The sequence below is a fragment of the Callospermophilus lateralis genome, chromosome 6, assembly GCF_048772815.1.
Source record: "Callospermophilus lateralis isolate mCalLat2 chromosome 6, mCalLat2.hap1, whole genome shotgun sequence".
Lineage (NCBI taxonomy): Eukaryota > Metazoa > Chordata > Mammalia > Rodentia > Sciuridae > Callospermophilus > Callospermophilus lateralis.
In genome coordinates this window covers 101,907,844-101,924,181 of record NC_135310.1, presented here as the reverse complement: position 1 = coordinate 101,924,181, position 16,338 = coordinate 101,907,844, and the positions used below count along the sequence as shown (strand labels likewise).

General features: G+C 35.3%; 1 protein-coding gene across 1 annotated transcript in view; it reads left to right on the top strand.

The window, feature by feature from the left end:
* Lrrc1 (leucine rich repeat containing 1) overlaps positions 1-16,338 on the top strand; it is a 123,799-nt gene that overhangs the window by 34,000 nt on the left and 73,461 nt on the right. The window contains exon 2 of the mRNA XM_076860078.2: positions 14,214-14,331. Coding sequence (XP_076716193.1) covers positions 14,214-14,331 — 118 coding nt within the window. The remainder of the gene's footprint in view (positions 1-14,213; positions 14,332-16,338) is intronic.

Here is a 16,338-nt window from a genome sequence, read left to right as displayed (position 1 = left end):
TAATTCTGCCTATCCAAGAGCAAGGTAGATCTTTCCATCTTGTTTTTACCTCTCACACATCAGATAGAGCACTAATCTCTAGGGTATATAAAGAACTCAAAAAGCTAAGCACCAAAAAAAACAAATAACCCGATCAACAAATGGGCCAAGGACACCTGAACAGACACGTCTCAGAAGATGTTATACAATCAATCAACAAATATATGAAAAAATGCTCAGCAACTCTAGCAGTTAGAGAAATGCAAATCAAAACTACTCTAAGATATCATCTCACTCCAGCCAGAATGGGAGCTATTATGAAGACAAACAACAATAAGTGTTGGCAAGGATGTAGGGGAAAAAGGTACACTCATACATTTCTGGTGGGACTGCAAATTGGTGCAGCCAATATGGAAAGCAGTATGAAGATTCCTTGGAAATCTGGGAACGGAACCACCATTTGACCCAGTTATCTCTCTCCTCAGATTATACCCAAAGGACTTAAAAACAGCATACTACAGGGACACAGCCACATCAATGTTTGTAGTAGCACAATTCACAACAGCTAAACTGTGGAGCCAACATAGATGCCCTTCAGTGGATGAGTGGATTAAAAAAATGTGGCATTTATATACAATGGAATTTTACTCAGCAATAAAAGAGAATAAATTCATGGCATTTGCAGGTAAATGGATGGCATTGGAGAAGATAATGCTAAGTGAAATTAGCCAATCCTTCCCCCCCCCCCCCAAAATGCCAAATGTTTTCTCTGATATAAGGAGGCTGATTCACAGTGGGGTAGAGAGGAGGAGCATGGGAGGAATAGATGAATTCTAGATAGGGCAGAGGGGTGGGAGGGAAAGGAGGGGGCAGGGGATTAGCAAGGATGGTGGAATGTGATGGACATCATTATCCAAAGTACATGTATGAAGACACGAATTGGGTGTCAACATACTTTATATTACAAACAGAGATATGAAAAATTGTGGTATATATGTGAAATAAGAATTGTAAAGCATCCTGCTATCATTTTTTTAATCAATTAAAAAATCTGTTCTAATTACTCATACATCACAGTAGAATGTATTTTGACACATTGTACACAAATGGAGCACAATTTCTTCTTCCTCTTTCACTTCTTATTGAAGTAACTCCTTTCTTTCTTTCTTTTTTTTTTTTTTTTGTTTTTGATGCCAGGGATTGAACCCAGGGGTGTTTAATCACTGAGTCACATCCCCAGTCCTTTTTATTTTTATTTTTTTACTTGAGACAGGGTCTCACTAAGGTGCTTAGGACCTTACTAAGTTGCTGAAGTTAGCTTTGAACTAGCAATCCTCCTGTCTCAGCCTCCTGAGTCCCTGAGATTATAGGTGTACACTATTGCACCCGGCAATAACTCCTTTCTTTGCACATAAATTGATTATATTTCCATCTTTTCGAGTTTTCTTTCATGATACAGTTGGCTAAATTGTCAAGGGACAATGATCATTTTTACACATAAATAGTCTCTCTGGTTTTCTGTGATTCAAAACATCAATACCAAAAAGTATAATGATCCTTAATCATTTGGATTAATTTTTTTTTCTCTCAGCAGTGTTACCTTTAACACTTGTAAAATTCCTGTTGCTTTTTTTTTTTCTAATAAACTAGGGCTGTGTATAGTTGTGTATTCTTTTTTCTCTTGACCCTAGAACACATATATTTATCATTACAAAATATTATTTAGGAACATGATTTTTAATGGCCCTATAATAGTTCATTGTTTGCATTTGGTATCTGGTGTTTACTCATTCCTTTATTGTTAGTATTTGAGGTGGATATCTATTTGTCCCTGTTCATAGTTCATCTTTTGCTGTGCTGGCCAGCCCTGCTCAGTGCAGCTCCTGTGCAGCTCAGTGCAGCTCCTGTGTCATCAGCCTTGTCTTCCAATATCAATAACTGGTCTCCTCATTCAAGGTTCTCAGTAAAGTAATGCTGTCCTAATCTCTCTTCCTCTCCACTCACAATACTGAGGATTGAATCCAGGGTCTCAGTGAGCAAGTGCTCTACCACTGAAGCTACATTCCCTGCCTTTTTATTTTGTTTGTATTGTGAAACAAGGTCTTGCTACATTGCCTGGCTGACCTCTAACTTGCAGTTGTTCTACCTTACAATCCTCCTACCTCAGTTACAGGCATGTGTCACTGTGTCTAATTAAAGTTTCTTCTTTCCAAATGATTGCAAATACCACGACCAACCGTGTCCACTTTTCTGATCATAGTACAATAAATAAAGCATTCCTAGTTTCATGATCAGCAAAGTGATTTATTTGCCTCTGGGCTATTTTAATTATGGAGGTGTGGAGCCTTGAGGCATTTACATCTTTATTAAGGATCATTAATGGTGACACTTGATAATGTGCAAAAGCACCTTGAACGTATTAAAATATACCGCAAATGAGAGAGGCCAGAATATAGAAAACATTGGTGGAGACCAGACTTTAGAAAAAATTAGAGAACTATTTTGAGCAAAACAAATGTGAGCATCTTTGTTATCAGTGCTGAAGTACACACTTGCTAGCGCTCAGTGGGAAACTAATTTGCCTCTCTGAAGTGCCATGTAAGGAAATGAGTTGACAGTCTTTTTGTGGTTGTGGTTGTTGTTACATAAAGAAAAGGTTTCTTGTGCTGCTGAAAACATGAGCCTATTAAAAATTATGTTCTAGAGCAAGAGAAGCTTTTTTCCTATGATCTTCTTCATTTATTTACATGTGTATATCCGGTTTTCCTAGCAGCATTTATTCTCTGAATAAATGGGCAAGGGAAAATGTCTCCCAGTTTCAGATTATAGAACAAATGGTTAGTTTTATTGAGAAATTAAACCTTTTATCTCATTTCATATTTATTATCTATTACCTTTCCAATGGTATACAGATATAAGTTTTCTATTTTATGAATCAGTATTTCAAACTTTTTTTTATGGTAAACTGCCAGTTTATAATTAATTGCATAAGTTTATGGGATACAAAGTAATCTTATGATTTATGAAACCTTGTGGGATCACTAAATCAATCCAGTTATCATATCCATCACCTCTAATACTTAACATTTTTTGTGGTGAGAACAGTTGAATTCTCTTAGCAATTTTAAAATGTACAATACTCTATTATTAACTGTATTCACTATATACTACATAATATGACATGTGTGTGTGTCACACCCTGAGATTTTGTACCCTTTGACCATCATCTCTTCATTCTCCCCATCCTAGCACCCACTGTTCTACTGTTTCTATGAGTTCAGTTGTTTTAGATCTGGTATAGAGAGAACATCCAGTCTTTGTGTGCTTCGCTTATTTCACTTAGCTAAGTATCCAGTTCCATTCATGTTACCACAAATGACAGAATTTCCTTTTTTTAGAAGGTGGAATAGTATGCCATTGTGTATATAAACCCCATTTTCTTTACCTGCTCAATTGTTGACAGGCACTTTGGTTGATTCCATAACTTGGCTGTTAAGAATGCTGCCGTAAATATGGTGTGCAGACTTCGCGTCAACCAACTGGTTTTAAATTGTTTAGAAAAATGCCCAGTAGTGTATCTGGATCCTGTGGCAGTTTTATTTTCAGTGTTTTCAGGAACCTCCATACTGTTTTCCATAATGGCTGGACTAAATTACATTCCTGCCAACTATGTGCAAGGGTTACCTTCTCTCTATGTCCATCAAAACTTATCTTTCATCTTTTGATGGTGGTGGTTCTGACTGGTAAGAGATGATCTCTCATGGTTTTAATTGGCATTTTCCTAATGATTAAGGATATTGCATTTTTTTCTATGTTGGTAGGCCATTTTTATGAAAAGTCTGTTCAGATTAGGTCTCTTGTCCATTTTTTAAATTTTTTCATTTTTTATAACTGTTGAGTTGCTGAGCTTCCAATGTATTTTGGGCATTTACCCTTTATTGGATACATGACTTGTAAATATTTTCTCCCAATCTGTACATTGTCTCTGCATACTATTCTTTGCTGTGCAGAACTTTTTTAGTTTGACATAATCTTATTTGTCTGATTTTTTTTTTTTATTTTGTTGCGTTTTGAGGGTCAAATCCAAAATATTATTTCCCAGACTGTGGTGCTTAGTTTTTCTCCTGTGTTTTCTTCTTGTAATTTTATAGTTTCTGCTCTTAGATTTTGTCCTTAATCAATTTTTCATTGATTTTTGTGTCTAATGTGAGATAAGAGCCCGATGTCTTTCATTCTTCTACACGTAGATACCCACTTTTCTCAGCTCCATTTATTGAAGAGCCTGCAGTTTTTCCCATTGCATATTCTTGGCACCTTTGGTGAAAATCAATTGACTGTACACATGTGGGTTCATTTCTGGGCTCTCTGCTTTGTTCCATTAGTTGATGTGTCTTTTTCTTTTCTTTTTTGAAAGTACTATACTATTTTAATTTCTAGATTTTGTAATATCGCTTGAAATCAGGTAGTGTGATTTCTCCAGCTTTGTGTGTATGTGTCTCTGTGTGTTTTTCTTATGATTATCTTGGCTACTTGAATTTTTTGTTGTGGTTCCATTTTATGGTGAGTTTCTGTGAAAGTGAAAAAGAATTTTAACAGGAATTACAGTGAATTCTTAGATTACTTTGGGTAGTGTGAACATTTTAATAATGTGAATTCTTGTAATCCATGAACTTAGGATTTCTTTGCATTTACTTTTATCATCTTCAATTTCTTTCATTAACATTTTATTGTTTTAAGTGTACAAGTCTTTCATGTCTTTAGTTATTTATTTTAAGCTATTGTAAATGGGATTGTACTTCTGATGTCTTTTTCAGATTGTTCATTTGAGTCTATAGAAATGATACTGTTGTTCATGTATTGAATTTGTATCCTGTAACTTTTATGTTATTTGTTTCTTAGTTCTAACAGGTTTTTTGGTGGAATCTGTAGAGTTTGTTATAAGATCATGTCATTAGGAAAAAGTGACAGTTTCACTTCTTTTCCTATTTGCATACCTTTTATTTTATTTTTGTTTTCCTGCCTGCTCCCCCCCGCCCCCCCCCCAATCTCTGAAGTGCTAGGGATCCAATCCAGGCCCTTGAACATGCCAGGCAAAAATGCTGTATCACTGAGGTATATACCCCAGCCCTTGACTGCCTTTTCTTTTTTTTCTCTTGCTTAGTTGCTTTGGCAGAAGCTTCCAATACTATGTTGACTAGAAGTGGCCAGAGAGGGTAGCTTTTGAGGGAAAGCTTCTACCTTTTCCCCACTGAGTATGTTGTCTGTGATAATATGGTCTTTATTGCATTGAGGTATGTTCCTTTTATACCTAATTTGTTGAAATTTTTTTTCATGAAAACATGTTGATGTTCATCCGTGTATCCCAGAGATCAATGCCATTTGATAATAGTAGATGATTCTTTTAGTGGGTTGTTGAATTTGGTTTGCTGGCATTTTTATTAAGAATTTTTGCATATATATTCATCAAGGATATTGACTATTGATGGGTAATTTTCTTTTTTTTTTGTAATACTCTTGTCTGGTTTTGGTATCAGGGTAATGTTGCTTATAAAAAGAATTTATAAATATTCTTTTCTCTTTATTTGAAAGTGTTTCAGAAGGATTAGTATTAGTTCTTTAAAGTGTTTGTAGAATTCAACCATGAAACCTTTAGGTGCTGGACTTTTCTTTGATGAGGGACTTTTTAAATTATTACTATTTTTTTTTCTGGTTCAGTTTCTTTATTCATTATTGGCTATCCAGATTTTTCTGTTTTCTCATGACTTGGTCTTTAGGTTGCGTGTGTTTAGGAGTTTATCCATTTCTAATAGGTTATTTAGTTTGTTGGCATGTAATTGTTCATAGTGGTCTCTTATGATCCTTTGTGTTTGTTGTATCAGTTGTGAGGTCTCTTTCATTTCTGCTTTGGAGTAATTTATCAACCTTAGTTTACCTAAAGGATTGTCATTTTGTTTTTGAAAAACCAACTCTTAGTATCATTGACCTTTTCTATTGTTTTTCTAGTCTCTATTTCACTTATTTCTGCTTTGATCTTTATTATTTCCTTCTTTCTGTTAACTTTGGGTTTAGTTCATTTTTCTTTTTTTTTACTTCCTTGAATAATAACATTAGGCATTTATTTGAAGTTTTTGTTTATTTCCTTTACATAGATGTTTATTGCTATGAATTTCCCTCTTAGAACTGCTTTTGCTGCTTCCTTAAATTGTGGTATATTGTATTTCCATTTTTGTTTGTCTCTGTTTTTTTTTTTTTAAGGTTCCTTTTCATTTCTTCATGGATCTCCTAGTTATTCAGCAAGATGATAGTTTCCATGTATTTGTGAATTTTCCAAAATTCCTCTGTTACTGACTTCTAGTCTCATTCCATTATGGTTAGAATAGATATTTGATATAATTTGGGTGTTATTAAATTTGCTGAGCCTTGGTTTGCTCTTTAACATGTGATCTATCCTGGAGAATATTCCCTGTGCATTCTAGGACAATGTACATTCTGTTCTTGGTCTAAAGCATTGCTCAAGTCCAGTGTTTCCGTACTAATTTTCTGTCTGGATGATCTTTTCATTGTGGAAAGTGGGGTATTGACTTCCCCTGCTATCATTATATTGCATTATATCTATCCCTTCAGATCCTTTAGTGTTTGTTTTATATACTTAGATGCTCTGATGATGACTGCATGCATATATATATTTAACAGTTGTTATATAATCTTGATGAACTTACCTTTTCATCATTATATAATGTCCTTTTATCTCTTTTTATAGTTTTTGACTTAAACTGTAATATAACTATCCCTTCTCTCTTGGTTTCCATCAAAATTTTCAGTATTTGTCATTCTATTTTGTATTTTGTATTTCTGGAATTTGTTCAGTGTTATTGAAATATCCTAATCCCTAGTTGAATAGGAAGTATTGTCTTTCAAGTTTAACCAGGACATACTCAGTAATACCTCCTCCTTTCCCTTCAAAAACTAGACCAAGGCATTTTTCTTCAGATGCTCTTTTGCTATTTCATATTATAACCCTGTACCAGATTCTGTCTTCTACTTTCCCTATCTCTTTCAGCCTTACTCTTGCCCAAGGCTTTTTATCTGGATATTTGTTATGTCTCCACACCCATGCTTCTTTAGAATTTGATTCACTGGCTTATCTGTCTAGATTTCTTTCATGTCTACTTACTCTGCCTGAATTGATTGACAGCAATGCCACTTATGTGCTCTCACATGCAGAATTAATTAGCATGCTCTTTATTTCCTTTGCAACTCATTAATCAAGACAGAACACAGCACTGGCATAATTTTAGTAGTTATTCCTTTACTAGCTTAAGATTTTCTCCCTAGATGACTTCATTTTATATGGCTAATTAGAAGTAGTTTCACAATTTTTTTTTTGTTGTTGTTAGCTAGGTAGCTACCTAAGAATTTATACTTTATGATACTCTTAACATGGTAATATTTTGGATTTTTTTTTTTTTTAAAGAATGTAGTCAATCAGTGTACTGTGTCAAAGAAGTCACTAAATGTTGCTGGACCTCAGTTTCTTTATCTGTTAATTGGAGATATACATCCTTATCTCACTGGTGATTATAGGAGTTCAATTAAGTAAAAATATCTGTGTATCTCCAGCTTAGTGTTTTGTTAAAAAAATAAGGTTTCTTTTCCATTGTTGTTCATCAGTTTTATGCATTTTTGATGTATTTATGGAGATATTATTCACAAACCATACAATTTTCCTGTGGGAAGCACATATTTGATGGTATTTAATATAGGAACAGTTATTCAGCCTCTCCACAGCCTTTTTTAGAACATTTTCACTACCCCAAAAGAAACTTCATACTCATCAGCAATCATTTTCCATTTCCTAGGCAACTGCTAATCGCCTTTCTGTAATTTTATACATTTTGATGCCATTCTTAATATTAAATTATGTGCTGATAAGATTTTTATTTTTCTTGTGATATAGTGAAGGTATTTTGAAATGTAGTCCTATAATTTGTAGAATAAAAAGGACCTTTTGATCACTTGATGTTTATTTTTTTTACACAAGAAAACAGAAGACCTGAGGAGTCAAGTGATTTCCCCCAGGGTCATTCCTGTCCTACAGCTCTTCACCAAAACACAAAGGAGAAAAGTATTATTAATACTTATTTAATTAATGGTTTTTATTTTTTAGTGTTTGCTAAAACCCTTTTTGACTCAAATTCTGGATATGAGTTATAGTTATTTGAATTCTCTGCTTTAGTCAAACTGCTTCTTTTAGTATTCTGTTGGTATTTCTTGGGCTTTCTCCTTGTCTATATCATTCTCATGTGTAAAAAATTATTATAAATTTTATTCAGTATTTTATCTTTTATATTTTTAGAGAAGTGATCACTCTGTGATCAACCATGGACTTTTGTAACATAATTAAACTAGTTTTTAAATGTATTCTTCAGTGGAATAGCTGAGATTTCTACTTTGTTTTGTGGTAGAATAGTTAGTTTACCATTTTTTTAAAACCTCATACCTCTTTTTAATGTATCTTTCACAGTTCCTTCCATCTACTAGCAGAGACTTATTTCTCTGCCCCTGATTTTGGGCTGACTTTGTGACTTGACCATTAGAAAGTGGCAGAAGTGATATTATGCAGATGTCAAAGTGTAGGCCCAAACAGTGTTTGCAACCTTTATCTTTACCCTTTTTGAATACTGCTCTGAGAACCTCAGTAAGGAAGCCCCTCCAACTTAAAGGAGGACAGAGGCTTTTCAGTTGAAAAGGTTTGTTTCAGCTGAAAGGTAGCTTCAACTGCCAGACATGAGTGAGGCAGTGAGGATTAGTGAGAAAAACTTTTTAAAAGTTGAGCCAGAAAGTTTGGATGGCTCATTTTGTAGCAATGGCTGTTATGTGTAGTTAGTAGCATTGTTGCAACCTTTGAGGTGATTGAAGAATGCAATCTGCAAAGTTCTTAGCCATGCATAAAGAATCCTGCAGTAAAGGCTAACTGCTGTATCATTGTTATTACTGGTGTTACAGTTTGGTTATAATGGTCACTTTACTCCTCTATGTCCTCCTCTAGATGCAATGCCATTGCTTTTCATTATCATTCACTCTGTTGAATTAAATGATAATAAGTAATAAGTAATGATAATGGTAATAAGTAATATATGCAAATAGTTTGAAAGTAGTGCAAAGTAATATGCAAACAGTTTGAAAAATCCAATAAGCTGTCCTTGGTGCTAATTGGTAATTTCCTTCCTAATAGTAAGTAGTTTAAAGCAGTAAAAGTTCTTCCTTATTGGGAAATAAAGCCATGTGTATAGAAAAGTGCTTAAATGTATGTAGTTGGGTTATGGCAAATTATAAAGTGAGCATTTGTAACTACCACTCAGGTTGAGCAACTGAATATTGCCAGGTCTCCAAAAGCCCACTGCATGCTTCTTATCAGAGTCAACTCCCTTACATCCAGAGGTAGACACTAACCCGATTTAATAGTAATTACTTCTTAGCTTTTCTTTGTAGGTTTTTACACCCTCTGTGCATCTGTAAACAAGATGGATTAGGTACTTTTCAACATTATATAATGGAATAAAATAGTAATATTCTTTTGTATCTGGTGTCTTTGCTGGGAACTGTCTCTGAAATAGGTCCACATTATGACTAGCAACTTTCATTTTCAGTGCTGTGTAGATTTTCATTCTAAGAATATACTGTATCAGATCTACTGTTGTCAGGTGTTTGGATTATTTACAGTTTGGGGCAATTGTGAATAATTCTGGCAAGCACATTTTTCATTCTTATACATGTATTCTGGAAAACATACATGTGAGAGATTTTGGCCAGAGGACACAATAATAAAAAAAGGACACAACTCTTTTGGAACTGAGATAGTTTTTTTTTTTTTTTTTTTCCCCTCTTTCTAAAAAGTAGAAGGGAGCTACTGCTACTACCAAAAAGAGAAGGAAAACGAATCTTGTCAGAAACAGAGAATAGGAAAAAAAAAGCATTTTGTTTAGCCAAATTAAAGAATCTATATCAATTAAAAATAATGGTGGCCCCAAGAAGGCTGGCATGGAGTAACAACCCAAGGCGATGTGGGTTTCCTTGCATATAATTGCACAGAACGTACTCTAAGTGGGTCAGCAGGCTGTAATCAACACGGTGGAGCTGAAGAATGGGGCCTGTGTGTTCTATCACATGACCGCTCTGTGCCGAGGCGCCCTGGCAGGACGGCTACGTGAATTGTTCTTCGTGTGCCCGGGCTGATCTCAAAAGCAAGGCAGAAAGGTTTTTGGCCTACTGAGTTTTTTTCTCCCACTATCTGAGGAAATTGAAAATTTGAGGATTTGATATAATTTAGTGGCATCGTATCCATTTTAGAAGAAAGTAGGTAATTTAAAGTATTTGAACACCGTATTAAGATCACATCAGGATAATGAAGTAAGAATTGAGGAGTAACTGGTTTCATTTGGGGATCATGTCACATAGTGTTGTTTTTACATCTGGTGCGCTTTCCCAAGTTGACTGTGAGGTGGTAGCTGTGGCAGGCTCTAGTTGAGGATGCTTTGACATGCAGAGCAAAACCTTAAATTTGTTTGTTGTTATGACTCCTAACAGCTGTGGGGATTTGTGGGCTTTCGTTTCCACAGACATAAAGCTAACGTCCTGTTCACTGCAGATCTAAGTACCTTATTGACTTGATTTCTTGTGTAATTTCTGAATGGTCCCTGAATGTATGGAATTGGTGATGTTTTTTGTACTTTTGGTAAAACGCCTTTGCTGGAAAACAAAGTGAGCTTTTCATGCTTGAGTAAACACATTGATGTATTATGAAACTGTCAGACTCATTGAACAACTGGCATAAGCTCAATTATTCAAATATGTGACTCTTTTGAATGGCTTTTGTGTTAGCTAATGCTTTACTACAGCTAGCATAAAGACATTTCAATACCTTCTCTTAAGAAATCAGATCTCAACTATATGATTAGAGAAATACAAAGGATCAGTCTTTATTTATTTATTTAGCAATTTTTTCATTATTATGTATAGCTAATTGGTAGCAGTCATTTGCTCAGATTCATAGACCTTTTTATTTTAAAATATCTATTTATAAAATAATTAGAAAATTATTTATGTAATATATTTGTTACTTGTGTTAGACAAGTATTTTGCCTGTGTTTTCTTATATACATAGCCCTTTTATTACATAGTATATCTGAAATTTTGAGGTCTTTTTAAGTTTTGTTTGTATTGTAAATCTTTTTCAAATTCTGTGATCTTTATAATAGTCGTTTTTATTAATTGAATTATTTAACAACATGCTAATCATTTCCCTCATTTGAAATATGTTTCGTACTTTTTCATTTTTGCAGATAATTAATATGCGGGCTGTATTTTTTTCAGTTGTATTACTACAACAGATATTGCCAGTTGTTTTCCAGAAGGCAGTACCCTCTTATATATTTATATAAATATCAATGCCTTTTACCAATAAAAAGGAGAATAAGCCTACTAAATGTTATTCAGAATTAACATTTAGAGTATCCTGTAATCTGGTAGAGACTTTTTCCCTTTGTAAATCCAATTTCTATTTTTAGCAAAGTAATATATGCAAATAGTTAGAAAAATCCAATAAGCTGTGTAGTGCGACAGTGAAGAACAGCAGCAAGAGGCTTCTGTTTTCTCGCTCCTGACTGTTGGTGGCTTTTGAGAATACTCAGCTCTTGCCTATTTGTGAAAATATATGGCTTTATTTTGGTAATGTGTGATTTTTTTTTCTCTCTTAACAGTTATCTATTGATTTCCTTTTCTGGAAGATGAGGCTTTAGCTCTTACAATTCTTTTTTATCTTTTCAGTATTGGCACAAGTTGGTTTTATCAATATTGATATGGTTAATATTATGACTGTGTTAAGAAGTATTTGTAACCAAATCATATTGTGTATGTGTATAAAATAAAATGATTATATCTTCTTATATTTCATATTCTTCCAGGGATTAGTAACCCCCATGTCTTTTTGCTTGCTTTATTTTCCTTATTCCTGTTTCTAGTTTTTCAGTAAGTGTTCTGACATTGTTGTAAAACTCCTCTTGATACTTCCAAACACATAAAGTAACCCCTCAAATGTGTGTGTGTGTGTGTGTGTGTGTGTGTGTGTGTGTGTGTATTTTCCAAAACTCCCTTGAGGACCCTGTACATTTTGCTCCAGTATGCACAAGTTGCTCTCAGGGCTTGCGGCTCATTTGACATCTTAAAATTCCCTTCATGGTATGGTCCTGGACATTTCTTTAATCTTTCTCTTGTCTTGTTGCATTCTTTGATTCCTGGATCTTATCTCTTTCTTTTAAATGTAGGTTCACATTTTGATGAATCCCTGAGAAAAATGCAGGGAAGATATTTTTTTCAAGACTGACTGTCTGGCAAGGCCATTATTTTGTCTTCATACTTGATTGACAGCTTGGCTGGGTGTGCAGTTTGGGGCTGGGAATAATGATTTCTTGGGGTTTTGAAGGCAGTGCTTCACTCAGCATTGCTGTTGAGTTCAGTGCCATTCTGATTTCCAGTTTTGATTTTTTTTTTTTTTTTAATGGCCTTTTCCTTTATTTCTGCTTTCTCTGGGAACTTTTAGAATCTTCTTGATTTTGGAGTTCTGGAATTTTACAGCATTCCCTGGTTGTGTCTCTTTTCATTCATTTTCTTTCCTAGCTGGGTGGTGTGCCTTTTTGAATCAGAAGCATGTTTTGCAGTTTCCTATGTTTTCTCTTTGAACGACATGTTATGTAAATGTAGTGGACTGATTCTTTGGTTTTTCTGTCTTTTTTCTCCCATTTCCCTTTCTTATTGTCCTTCTGAGAGATTTTATTAACTTTATTTTTTAACCTCGCTTACTAAATTCTTTTGTTGATGCTACTGCATTTTTTAATTTCTAAGAACTTATGTCTAATTCATGCTTCATATGGATTCATGCTGCTTCATCTGATTTTTCTGAGGATGGCGATTATATTTTTGGGTTGATGAAGTTTTCCTCTGTCCCTGTGTCATGTTTGCTTGTTTGAGGAGTGTATGTTTGCTCACTCTCTTTCTTGCATATTGTGGCCCTTTCTCAAGTGCCCAGACAATCTAGGCTGTCTCTAAATTTAAGTTCCAAGTGCTGGAGAGGGGGGTGAGGAGGTGTGTGTGTGCGCTCGCGTGTGTACATGGGTGAGGCTGACCTGGAGCTTCTCTGGAGACACTGGCTTGGGTAGGTCTGTGCACAAGACTGGGGCCTCCCTAGGGGCAAAAGAGCAGGTGTGATCTCACTGATCAGACTGTGACTGGGTCCCTGGTTTTAGTGGGGTTACTTTATCCTTGCCCTCTGCCTTGTTAAGCTGTGCTTGGAGTTAATTCTTCTAGGAAGGAAGTTTCCAGTTTCCTGACTGGCTCTGCAGGGTAGAGAAGAGAATATGAGGGTTTAACTATTTTTAATATAAAATTTCAGGCAGTTCTTCAGAGGTACCTGGATCTGATTTCTTTTTGGCTTCTTACCGCACAGGATTAAATTTCAGCTTCATTTTAGTTCTTTTGTTAGTTACCATTCACCCATCTGTTTTAAAGCTTCAAGAATTTGGTTGCATGTTGTTGCTTCTTGTCCCCTCTCATTTTCAGTTGTCTTCATGGGATTATTACATGGTTTTATATTTATGTGTATCTCCATATAAATGGCTGTAGTATCATTTTAGTTCATTTAAAAAGGTTGTAGAAGAAAAACGGCACATGCTCATTCTGTCCTGGTTGATGGAAGTGCAGACACTTTAGATTTTGATCAAGAGTATTTCTCTCCTATATGTATTTGTGAAATATTTATTATAGTTTGTTGTGTGCAGTCATTTCTTTAAAAACACTTTTAAAAGTATTTTAGTCTTATTTCTGCATTTTCTAATATTACAGGTTTAACATCAATTTTCATATGTAGAAGACATAACTATAAAACAGTTTAAAAGGGATGACTGTTAATCTCATTAAGTTGCTCATTGATTCTTAAAATCTTTTTATTTTAAAATAGTTATAGATTAATTGGGAGTTGTTAAAATACTACTGAGAGGTCCTTCCTGCCATCTATGCCAATGACAATATCTTTACATGACTCTAGTACGCTACCCAAATCAGGAAATTGACAGTGGTACAGTCTTAGTTTTAAAAGACACATTGTGTTACATTTCCTATTTGCCAAAAAGCTTCTTCTGCAAATACATATAAAATGTATGTAAAACTATTTTGTCTTTCAGCAATTTTTCCAGCTAGTCAAATTACGAAAGCTTGGACTTAGTGATAATGAAATTCAGCGGCTCCCTCCAGAAATAGCAAACTTCATGCAACTGGTGGAACTTGATGTGTCCCGAAATGGTAAGGAAAAGATTCTGCTTAGATTCGGATTGTCCATTTGTCTCTTCAGATGCTGGAGGCATTTAAAAAATACATTTATATATACATTTTAATATACATTAATATACATTTATCTACCTACATTGGTGGATAAATGTTATTGGAGATGCTTTTCTGGTAGTTATGAGAAAGCTATGCATGTTTGTTATTTGTGGAAATTTGTGCATTTTTAATAGTTCAGTCAACTTATAAGCATTTACCCTCAATTTTTTTTTATAATATAATGTTTAGCTGTCAGATTTTTCAAGGTATGTTCAATCTGATTCTTGGAGTAAAGCTTTGGCTGGGAAGTCATTTGACCTAACTTGTTCATTGTGCTGAACATGACCTTGAGGGCTGGTGGTGAATGTCTGGGTGCTGCTGCAGGTGGGAAAGTCTGCCCTTGGGGAGGGTTGGTTTCTCTTGGCTCTGGCTCAATGCCTTAGTGTGTTCTAACTGCAGTGAGCAGACATGTTCTGGCATCTTCTGTCATCTTAATTTATTTCTAATTAGGCTGGTGGTGGTTCTGTCAAATTACAAAAGCTTGGACTTAGTGATAGTGAAATTCAGTGGCTCCCTCCAGATTTTGTGTGGTATATTTATGAATTTAGTTTAATTTTCAGATTTCACTATTATATTGCTTCCTTCTTATTAAACATTCAGCAGGTATTTATATCCACACACTTTTTATTTTTAAACAGATACCTTGTTGAAATCCAGGTCAATGCTTTAAAGCTCCCTGCATGGGCCTCCAGGTCTACTTCTTAGGGCATGCAGGATTGAGAAAGTCCCAATGGCAGCTCTGGCTGTTCTTGCTACTGACGGAATTCAATTCTTGTAAGGACTCTCATAAAATTCCCTCAGGATAGGTCCAAATATAGTCTGGATAATGATTTCTCTCAGATTACTACCTTTTTTGCTTTTGCTTTCCTAAAGTAATCTTTTTTTCCAGTGAACCTTACTTCTGTATAGTAACAATCTTTTGTCTTCAACAGAAACCCCAGGACTCAGATACCATATTCTTCTGTGGATCATTGTTACAATGCAGTAATGATGATCAGTATTTGAAAACACATTGAAGAAAAATGATCCTTTCCTCCTTTTAACCGCTTTTAAACTGCTGTCTTTTATCAGATCCCATAAATTGACAGCTATCTTCTGGCCAAACCATGTGATAGTATCTACTTTTACTTTTCTTACCTTGAAGGTATTTGGAAAAATAGGAAAACAAAAACAAACCTGTTTTTTTCTTTTGGCTCATTTTAGAGTGGTTTGTGGGGTTACGGGTACCCAAATCAGCTTAGGTAAGGTGGTGACGGAAAGGATGGGAATGGAAAGGATGGGAATGGAACTGGCACTCCAAAAGCACTGGCAATTGAGCTCACATTTGACATTATCTTTAGGGGTCCACAGTCTTTGTCTTAGAGTACATCGGCTTCTGATGTAGGTGCTCTGTCCTTCCCTCCTATTCTGGGAGGGAAGGACAGAGCTATTCTTTTGGAATTGGCTTGTAGTGGCATCTTCACACCAAGGTCTTGTGACCTCTTTCTCTGCACTTTTTGGTTTCTTTCCCTGATGTGATATTTGCCAATAACACATTTGTAAGCAAGGAACAGTTAGCTTATCTTTATATGCCAACCATAGGACTCAGGCTACAAGTCATGGGCCACCATGAGGCTGGCTGCCTTGGGAGGGAAGTGCAAGTAGTGCAAAGCAAAGCCCTAACCTTCACACCAAAGTTGGTGGTGAGCACTTACATGGGAGTTGGAGTGGTTGGGGTGGGGCAGGCATTTGAGGCCTTGCCTGGCCAAAAGGGCCTCTAAGTCTTGAAGTGTACCTGTGTACGGGCTACATGATGGAAGCGACTCTCTTGTCATAGTAGTGACCTCAGTTATAAAGATCGACTGTCTGTTAACTCCAGAAGGAAGCAGCAACTATGTAAAATGGTCACTGAAATCATGAAAACTGAAAAAATAAAAACAGCAATTT